The 10,843-nt window shown below is 31.2% G+C and overlaps 1 protein-coding gene across 1 annotated transcript; it reads left to right on the top strand.

Moving 5' to 3' along the window:
- The first annotated feature begins 294 nt into the window (after positions 1–294).
- LOC127076134 (NAC domain-containing protein 43) lies at positions 295–2,336 on the top strand. The gene is made up of 3 exons (XM_051017699.1): positions 295–665; positions 863–1,140; positions 1,242–2,336. The coding sequence occupies exons 1-3, from the start codon at positions 482–484 to the stop codon at positions 2,097–2,099; spliced, it is 1,320 nt and encodes a 439-aa protein (XP_050873656.1). The 5' UTR covers positions 295–481; the 3' UTR covers positions 2,100–2,336.
- The last annotated feature ends 8,507 nt before the right edge of the window (positions 2,337–10,843 follow it).

Below are 10,843 nucleotides of genomic sequence, written 5' to 3'. Positions count from 1 at the left end.
ATAGAATTGTACACTTAACTAAAAATCTTAAACCGTAGTAACATATATATTTTTTTCAATTATATATTACTTAACATCCACTATTTCATTATTTCATTGTAAGAATTTTATTCAAAACTAGACATACAACAATACTAGTTTGTGATTCCCTTCCACTCATAACCACTTTTCTATTCCTATATCATTATTGTTGTACTCTCACCAGATTTTTTTAAAATACAATATTTTATTTTCTCTATTGTATGATTTGGTCCTTTGTGTCCCACAACACATATATATAGTCTTCCTTTACATACTCATTCCAGTACACACACTCTCCTTCATTATCTTTCACCTTTCCTTTCTCTCCTACCTGTTTTGAATGCATTCTCTCATCTTTTTGGGTCCCTTGTGAATCTAGAACCACTACATAGCTACCTATACCTTTTCTTTTCTTCTTCTTGCTATATACCACTCTCTCTTAGCTTCTTAGTTTATCTTAATGCCTGATAACATGAGCATATCTGTTAATGGACAATCTCAAGTCCCTCCTGGATTCAGGTTTCATCCAACTGAAGAAGAACTTCTTCAATACTATTTGAGGAAAAAAGTCTCTTATGAGAAGATTGATCTTGATGTTATTCGTGATGTTGATCTCAACAAGCTTGAACCATGGGATATACAAGGTGATATAACTAGTAGATAACTATATATATATGGCTTTATTTATTCATTCATTTTCATTTTCATTTTTGGTATGTTTGTTTATGTCTTTCTTTCTTGTTTTGATTTGTGTCTTTATGTGGAAGTTTATTAATGAATATGTATACTTATATTTGAATATTGTATGTTTTTTTTTTGAGGTTTTTTTCTCTTTTTGTAGAGAAATGCAAAATAGGAACAACTCCACAAAATGATTGGTATTTCTTTAGTCACAAAGACAAGAAGTATCCAACCGGGACGCGAACCAATCGCGCCACGGCTGCTGGGTTCTGGAAAGCCACCGGACGTGACAAAGTTATTTATAGCAATGGAAAAAGGATTGGAATGAGGAAGACTCTTGTTTTCTACAAGGGTCGCGCTCCTCATGGCCAAAAATCGGATTGGATCATGCACGAGTATAGACTCGACGATAACACCACCACCAACGACGCTAATCTGGTAAGTGTTTATAAAATCGTATGTGTTTGGAAAAATAATTTAATTTTTTTTTAAATGATAGTTAAAATAGGAATATTTTTGTTTGTTGCGACGGAATTTAGGTGTCGAATGTGATTGGTGATGGTGGTCAAGAAGAAGGATGGGTGGTGTGTAGGATATTCAAGAAGAAGAATCATCTCAAAACCCTAGACAGCCCATTAGGCTCTGGAGAGGGAAGAAGAAACCATCATTTGTATGATAATTGTGATGAAGGAGCTTTGGAGCAAATACTTCAACAAATGGGAAGAGGTGGTTGCAAGGAAGAGAATTATGAAGCAAATTACAATAACAATAATTATGGAAGGTTTACAAGGCCTTATGAAACTAGCCTCAACAACAATGGTGGTTATAACAATGAAAGGTTCATGAAACTTCCAAGTTTAGAGAGTCCAAAATCAACAAGCATGGAGAACAATGAGAACAACAATGATGGGTACCATGCAATTATTCAAGTGGATGTGGCTAATGAAAATGAAGGGTCATTCAGTAATCAACATCATCATCACCATAACAACAACATGGTTAATAATCCATTAGAAGCATCATCATCATCAATGGTTATAGCATCATGTGGTGATGGTGGTCTTGCTAATTGGGTAGCTTTGGATAGGCTTGTTGCTTCTCAATTGAATGGACAAACTGAAACTTCTAGGCAATTGGCTTGCTTCAATGACCCCACAATGGGATATTGCACTAATGATCATGATCTCCAACTTCCAACTCTTAGATCTTCGTCATCAACTTCATCTATATCGACGCACGCTAGAGCTATTACTTCTACTACTACTGCTACTACTACTTACATTAGTCCCTCGCATGATTATGCGAGTGAGATTGATCTTTGGAACTTCGCTCGATCAACTTCTTCATTGTTGTCATCTTCTGAACCACTCTGCCATGTCTCAAATACGTCAGCGTGACACAATAAACTAAAAAATAATTTCTCTTTTCTTCATATTTTTTTTATCTCTTCTTTCACCTCCCTTGTTCGATTGTGAAATAGATAAATAATTAGTATTTGATATCATATATATCATGTTTAGTTCTTTAATATCTCAAGTCAATAAGGGATTATATTATTACAAAGTATATGTTAAATCGGATGATGTTTTTAGTGTATACACATTACTTGAATCAGTTTTTTAATTTGTTGATAATTTTTAGTGTTTGTATGTCCTTTATTATTAAGTAATTGGTATTAATTTGTGACTATTTGGATTCATTTTTTCTGTAAAATAAATTTGAAATGAAAGGATGTTGAATTTAATTATTTTTTTTCTTTTACGTAAATAGTGATAATGTTGTTTTATTAATGATCAACATATACTTAATGATCCCAACTCAAATTCAAATTTAATATAAATTATCACGAGATCAAAGATAATGAGATAATAGTTATGAGATAAATAAATAAATGAAAAAAGTTGAAAGATAATTCTTTTAAGTATTATTTTAAATTTAAACAAAATACATATATTTTACTTATTTAAAAAAAAATATAGAAAGACTAAGTAACTTCTTTAATAAATTACTTTATGTAGTTAAAGAATCACATAAAGATGAAAAGGAGGGTAGTAATTGAAGTAATTAGATGTGATGCCATTGTCAACCATGGGTCTTTACTTAATCACGATGTCTACCATTATTTTTTTAACCTATCATTTTTATTAATTTTTTTATTTAAAATTTATTTGATATAATACATAGTTAGTTGAATTATAAGGACTTTAAATAGTGACATTGATAATCCTTTATTTAAATATATATTTTCTAACCACAATTATAAGGACTTTACTTTATTTCACCATGAAAGATCATGATCATGATGATCAATAAGGTCATGTTTCTAATTATCATGTTACTCATCTTTGTGTTTCACGTGGTTTGTCGGTTTGTTAGAGGAAGGTGCATAACTTGTCCTATAGCATAAACACACTATTCTTAAAAGGTAGTGTCCCAATATTAATACATGCAAAAATACAAACACAATACAACATAGAGCTAGATATAGGTAGAAAGAGAGTGATGGCTTCAAAAGCTTTTGCTTAGCTTCAAGTAAGTCAAAAGAGAATCTCTATATAATCACTATATTAAATAATTACGTAAGCTTTGCATATTCATTTCGTCACTTATTCTTGGCAAAATGAAAGTGACTTATTTTTTCATCTAAAGGGAAAAAATAGTTTACTAGGTTTAACATGGCTTATTTTAATTTTTATGTTTGTTTTCATAAAGTGTACTTCAAATCCATGCAAAAAATGGGTAATATAGATAAGTATTTGTAAAATGTTTTTTCTTCGACTATAAGGATAAGGTACGTGATATTATTATAGAATAGGGAGAGGGTTTAATTTTCAAATTGTTAAAGTAAGTATAGGTAAAGGGTCTTGTTTGGATTTTGGTCCACATTTAACTTTCTTTTTCTCTTTCTCTCTTTCTTACTAATACACTATTATCAATATTTGTTGAAGAATTTTCGTGCATCACTAATTAAGGAAAACGGAAATGACATTTGTTTTAACATTATTATGTTCTTGGTGAATCAAATATATTGAATGTATATTCAAATTTACTTTACAAGATGTAAAGTGGTTAAAAATATTAATTATTCTAAAATGAAGTGGTTAAAAATATTAATTATTCACTCTACATTAAAAATATTCGAAGTGATTAATCAAATACAGCAATATATCAAATACGGTTATATTGGTTGGATTCAAGTGTGAGTGTTATTTTATATTAATTATAAATGGACAAGATGTTAGATATATAAAAGAGAGACTTTTCATATATCAAATGTCTTAAGATCATCATGTATTTAATGAGTTCACAATGTATCCAATTGAACTAATGAATTTTATCAAATTACAAACTAATTGAATTCTAAAATCGTTCAATTTTAGAAGATATGTTATCAGATGATTTTCAATTATTCTACTATCATAGTCTTCAGACATAATCCACACTAAGACAAGGTCGAACTACCAGTTCTAACAAAACATACACCTTTAAACAAAAAATCGCTACTAACGGATAAACCTATCAACATGAAATTCTAGAAAGCAATAACAACAACATAATCATGCGATCAACTATGAAATTAAATGAGAGTAGAGAGAGAGAGAGAGAGAGAGAGAGAGAGAGAGAATAATGCACACCGAGCTTTATAGTGGTTTGACATGTTCGTCCTTGTTTTGTGCTTAATCCACTCTCCAATGGTTGTCCGTTGAAAATTTATTGGTCTTCTACTACGATTTGCAACAATATTATAAGAGTTAGTACAATCATTAGTCCACAAATAAAATGCTGAAAAATAAAATTTCTTTAATTTTGGATCTTGACTTGTGCACGGCTCCACGAACTAAACTCTATGTGAAATATTTACTCGACATAGTTTTTTGAATCTTTCAGCCCTAAACACCTGCTCCTAAGTCTCCGTTTACGGAAATTTCCACACAGTTATGCCGATAACTTTAGCGTTGGCCTGTCCGAAGATCAAAAGAACTCATACCTTGTATGTATTCTTCCACATAATACTACCATGATCAACCTGGAGAGAAGAACCTCCTTCTTTTTCACTGAAGTTGTCACAACCAATCACAATGCCACACAATCTTGCAAGCCTATGAAATCTTAAACAAATATTAAAGAAATGTTAAATCCAAAATGAATCTCATTAAACAATCACGAATGTATCAAGATGAGATTCGAATCCATGCAAAAAAAAGGAAAAAATAATGAGGTAGAAGATTAAAGAAGTTAATTGCAAGTGCTCAAGAAAGATTTAAAACCCTTTTGAAAATGTAAGAACAAATGGATTGTGATGTTTTAAATAATCGAAGAAGGAATGTGTTTTCTAACATTATAAATGGTTGAGAGATGAAAAGGATTTATAGGTGTTGGAGATGAAGCTCAACAACATTTGGTGATTTGAATCAAATTAGTAAAGTAATGAGAAACAAGATCAACACTAAGAAAGGAAGCTCATTTTCTGTGATTCGATTCAAGGAATAAGCATTATTAATCTCATAAGATTCATGAGTCGAGTCAGGGCATGGTTATGATTTGACTCAAATCAGGCGGTGGCTGGAAAATAATTTTTAATTCGACTAAAGCATACACTGTGACTCGACTCACAATTGCATGATTCAAATTAGGAGCCAATTGTGATTCGACTCATAAGCTCCAACAATTTCCTCTTCCTCTCTGCCTTGTTTGACTCGACTCGTGGATATGTGTGATTCGACTCCCACATCCAAAATCTCAAAAATACAAGTTTTCAACATAGTTTTGAGATTCTACCTTTGAAATGACTTGAATCATCATCAATTACGATTCTTGTTCAACAAAAACTGACTAATTTACTTAATTCCTAATGTTCATACTCAAATGCAAACACTTCGAATTATGCATGCTAAAACACAGATTAAAAACTTGATCCTAAAAGCTATGCAATTTAAAGAGGATACTCAAATGTAAACTAAATTCAAAGTAAATCTTAAGAAACAAGAAATAAAATAACATGGGGTTCTCCCTTTAATGTATCGGAGACATGCAACTTTAGTCTCCCCCTTTTTAATGCTTGAAAAACTTTCACTTGGAATTGGGTCAATTTTAAGCAGAACAAAAACGTGATCAACAATTTCCTTTAATTGCTTGTACTCCCCCTAAAACATTTCATAATACACAACAACATAAAACTCATAAAATAAATCTAGACTTACATTACAACTTTCCCCCTTTTACAAAATCAAAAAGAGATAGATGTTAATGGGTCTAAACACAAACAAAACCAACAACAAAAACGATATTCTAGAGAAACTCGTGGACAAATAAGAAAATAGATAAGAAGAATATACAAATACAAAGATCATATACATAATACAAAGATTGACATGCTAAATGCAACAAATAAGTAAATAGACATGCAACAATACAAAAAACCACAATACATGACCAAATGCACATAATTAACATAACAATGATCAAATGCACATAATTAACAACACACATTTAAAAATATATTAAAATGCAACATGTGAACAAACAAAACAGAAACTAGTGAGTGAATCAAATGAAATAAGAAATGTAAGAAGTAAGCAAATGAACATATAAGAACAAAATACAAACAATGATATAAGAGAATTAGATAATTAAATAAACATACCAATAGCTTCGGTTAGAGTAAATTGCTACAAGATAGTGTTAGTGTACAACAAAAGAACATATAAAAAATGAAACTAAATAGGAAACAAAATCTATTTAAAGCATGACAAATCTAGGATTCCCAATTCCCTACATATCTTGTGAAAAGGTTCAGAGGATAACAATTTGGTAAAGTTAACAAAGATCAAATGCACATAATTAATAACACACATTTAAAAAGATATTAAAATTCAACATGTGAACAATCAAAACAGAAACTAATGAATGAATCAAATGAAACAAGAAATGTAAGAAGTAAGCAAATGAAGATATAAGAGCAAAATACAAACAATGATATAAGAGAATTAGATAGTTAAAGAAACATTCCAATAGCTTTGGTTAGAGAAGATTTCTACAAGATAGTGTTAGTATACAACAAAAGAACATATACAAATGAAACTAAATAGGAAACTGAATCTATTTAAAGCACGACGAATCTTGGATTCCCAATTCCCTACATATCTTGTGAAAAGGTTCAAAGGATAACAATTTTGTAAAGATATTAGCAAGCTAATTTTTCATATCCATATATTAAAAATAACATCCCCCTTTTCAACATGATCCCTACGGAAATGGTGTCTGGTCTATATATGTTTAGTACATGAATGAAGTACCAGATTCTTAGTTAGGCTTATTGCGTTAGTGTTGTTGCATTTTTTTGGGAGGCATTCGAGTTTTAAATCATAATCCAATAATTTTATATTTAGTCATAAGACTTATACACAACAATTACAAGCACTACCTCCTAGGCGAGAGAGAGAGAGAGAGAGAGAGAGAGAGAGAGAGAGAGCAATGTTATGATGCTTCTCACGGTGCCAAGAAACTAAACAGTTCCCAAACATATGACGAGTCCCACTACTGCTCTTCCTACCCGAATTACAACCGGAAAAATTAGAGTCATAAAAATCTCTTAAGCTACATTCGCTTTCTTTTGGAAATCAAAGTCCTTGATGTGAGGTTCCATTAAGATACCTCATAACTATTTTTACGATCTTAAAGTGGGATTCCATAGAACATGTCTGAAATCTAGCACATGTGCACACACTAAACATAATATCTAGCATACTCATAGTTAAATAGAGTATGGGTCCTATTATACCTCGATATTTGGTAATATTAATCTCTACTCCACTCTCATCTTTGTCTATTAACACATTTGATTCCATGGGGGTTGAAATGCTTTTAGAATTTTGCATATCGAACTTCTTGAGAAGCTTTAAGAAATACTTCGTTTGGCTTATGAAAGTTCCATATTTCGCTTGCTTAATTTGAAATCCAATGAAGTATGTAAGCTCTATCAATAGAGACATATCAAATTCACCTGCATCAAACTAGAAAAATTCTTACAAAGGGATTTATCAGTAGAACAAAATATAATATGCTTTGATTTATGTCTAATAAAAAAAGTTGTGTCCCCTTTACCATGATTAAATCCTTGTTTGAATAAAAAAAACACTAAGGCACGCATACCAAGCTCGAGAAGCTTGGTTTAGACCATAAATGGCTCTTTTCATTTTAAAAACATAGTACTAATTTTCCTTATAGACAAGACCATGAGGTTAAGAGACATAGACTTCTTCGTTTATATAGTTGTAAAGAAAAGCTTATTTAACATCCATTTTATACAATTTAAAATCCAGATAGCAGGAGAATGCTAAAAAGAGTCTAATAGCTTTGAGACGAGCTACAATAACATAAGTCTCCTCTTAGTCTATTCGTACGGCTTGGCTATACCGTTTTGCCACACCATTTTGTGCTCAACAACACCATTTTGCTGTGGAGTTCTCAGACATGAGAAGTTATGAGTGATCCTATTTTTGTTGCAAAAGTTTTTAAATTTATGGTTTACAAATTCACCAACACGATCACTACGGAGTGTGACAATTTTAAAATTAAAAAGGTTTTGGACACTCTTGACAAAATTAACAAATGCCTTAAAGGTTTCTTCCTTAAAGTTGGAGAATAACGTCAAAGTGAATCTATAATAGTCATCCACAATTATAAACCCGTAATAGTTACCTCCTAAACTTTTGGTCCTCGAAGGGCCAAACAAGTCTAGATGGAGAAGCTCGAGAGTTTTTGAACTTGAAATATTTTTTTTCGATTTAAAAGACACTTTCGTTTGCTTTCCCATTTGGAAAGCATCACAAAGTTTATCTTTTGAAAACCTCATTTTAGGTAGACCAACCTCTAGATCCTTAGATGTTATCTTATTCATCAAGTCGAAATATATACGCTGTAAATGCATATGCCATAACCAAGAATCTTAATTCTTAGTTACTAAATCTTTAGTTCCATACATTGACACATCATCCAAGTCAAGAAGATAGATGTTAGCAACTCTAGAACCCTTAAATACTAAACTTTTACTTTCCTTATGTTCAATCAAGAAACTTAAGATATTAAAAACAATAGAATACCCATTGTCACATGATTTACTAACGCTAAGTAAATTATGTTTAAGCCTTTTAGTTATTAAAAAATATTCAATGGTTATTATGGGGTGATTTCTCACAATACCTTCTCCTAAAACTTTACCTCTTGTTTTGTCCCCATATGTAATATGACCTCTTTCTTTGTGATCAAACTTGATAAACATCAAAGTGTATTTTGTCATGTGTCTTTAACATCTTCTATCTAGGAACCATAACCTTTTTGCAGAGGCAAGACCTTCCTTCAGATAATCAAATAGGCAATTTAGGTACACAACTAGTGGGTCCTTGAGGGTTAGTTAAGGAACACTTAGGTATTCAAGCCATGGTACCATTATAAACTTTAACATTCCTAACATGACAAATAGGCCTAACGTGACCCTTATTACCATAATAGTTACATATAGATTTAGATGAAATACTCTTTCTATTTCTTATATAAAGTTGGGGGTTTTTCTCAAGACTAATCCGTTTTTCACTTGAAGATATATAACTAGTAGTAGATGGAGAAACAACTTGTGCCAATTGTCCTTTGAGATATTCATTTACAAGTTTTAAAATTGGACAAGTAATACAATATATCTTTATTATCTTTTCAACTAAAGTATTAGAAGTACTAAAATGCTCATCTAAGAGAGATGCATGTTCTTCCTTCAAGGAATCTAGAACACTATTAAGATGATTTATCTCATTTTCATGTTTTGAAATGATTTTTATTTAGAGATAAATTTTCTTAAAAGCATCCTAAGAATCTGCGTGCATTTCACTAAAAGCTTTTGACACTTGCTTATAAGATGGTTTAACTTCAGGATAAAAAGTATATACCTCAGATTCTTCACTTTTCTTGTGTTCCATCAAGAATGGGTTAACACATTCATCATCATAACTTAAATCAGAAGACGAAGAGGAGCTCTCATTTTCTTCTTCCCAAGAAATGTAGGTTATAAGACCTTTGGTTTGTTTTCCCTTCTTCTTGTAGAATTCCTTATCCTTTTTCTTATGATATTTGTTTAAACTCGAACAAGTGGTTCTATAGTGACCTGATTTTCCACATTCAAAGAATGTGACATATTCTTATTTTCTCTTATGTTCCTTCTTGTGCGGAGGAGACTTTTTTAAATTAATCAGATTTTTTCAGAATGCTTGTGCTTATGCTTCCTCATATATTGATTGTAGTATTTGACGAATAAACCCATATCTTCTTCTTTTGAAGACTTTTCGTCATAACTATCTCCTTCGTCCTTATGTTTCTATCTCCTTAATAAAAAATCTTTCAAGGATAGATCCTTCTTCTCTTCTTTTACCTTTTCTTTCTTTTTTGACTTTACTTCGCTTTTCGAGAGTTATTTTAGTTCATTCTCATGTTCGATGTGATTTCAAAAAAAATTATGATATCCAAAGAACTAAGATCATTTAACTCTTTTGGTTTCCACTCTCTGCACATAGATCTCAGAATTTTGTTAGCACAATCTTGGTTAGACATGGCCTTTCTCAAATTTTCTAGCTTTTTTATTAAATGGAGAAAATGAGTCTGCATGAGTTAGCACAATCTTTGACGTCTTTAGTACCTTCGTAAAGGGTTTAAAGAGCATTCCACATAGTTTGTGTGCTTTCATGATGTGAGATAGATTAATATACTTTACCGCTTAATATGCATATAAATATAGTCCTCGCCTTTAAATCATAAGAAGCCTTTTTGTTTTCATCATTATTCCAATCTTTTGGGTTTTTAATAGAATCATCGGCTTCGTTTTTAGGGATAAAAGGCCCATACATGTTATCTTTCCAATAAGCATAATTGTTAAAACAAGATTTATTTATTCCCTTAAAAGATTTTGATAATAACAAAGTATTTAAAGAATAATAGGGTTTGCTAACATTTTGTTTTAGTGTGCAGGATCACAAGCATAGAACTAATCCCGATTGTTAGCATATATGGAGAAGTAATTTAAAGTCTAGTTCTGATTGATCAGAATCTGAACTAGTTCATCACCTCTTAAGGCATCAAACACTAGCCTCGTGACCTA

The sequence above is a fragment of the Lathyrus oleraceus genome, chromosome 4, assembly GCF_024323335.1.
Source record: "Lathyrus oleraceus cultivar Zhongwan6 chromosome 4, CAAS_Psat_ZW6_1.0, whole genome shotgun sequence".
Taxonomy (NCBI): domain Eukaryota; kingdom Viridiplantae; phylum Streptophyta; class Magnoliopsida; order Fabales; family Fabaceae; genus Lathyrus; species Lathyrus oleraceus.
This window is presented reverse-complemented; position numbering and strand designations above follow the sequence as displayed.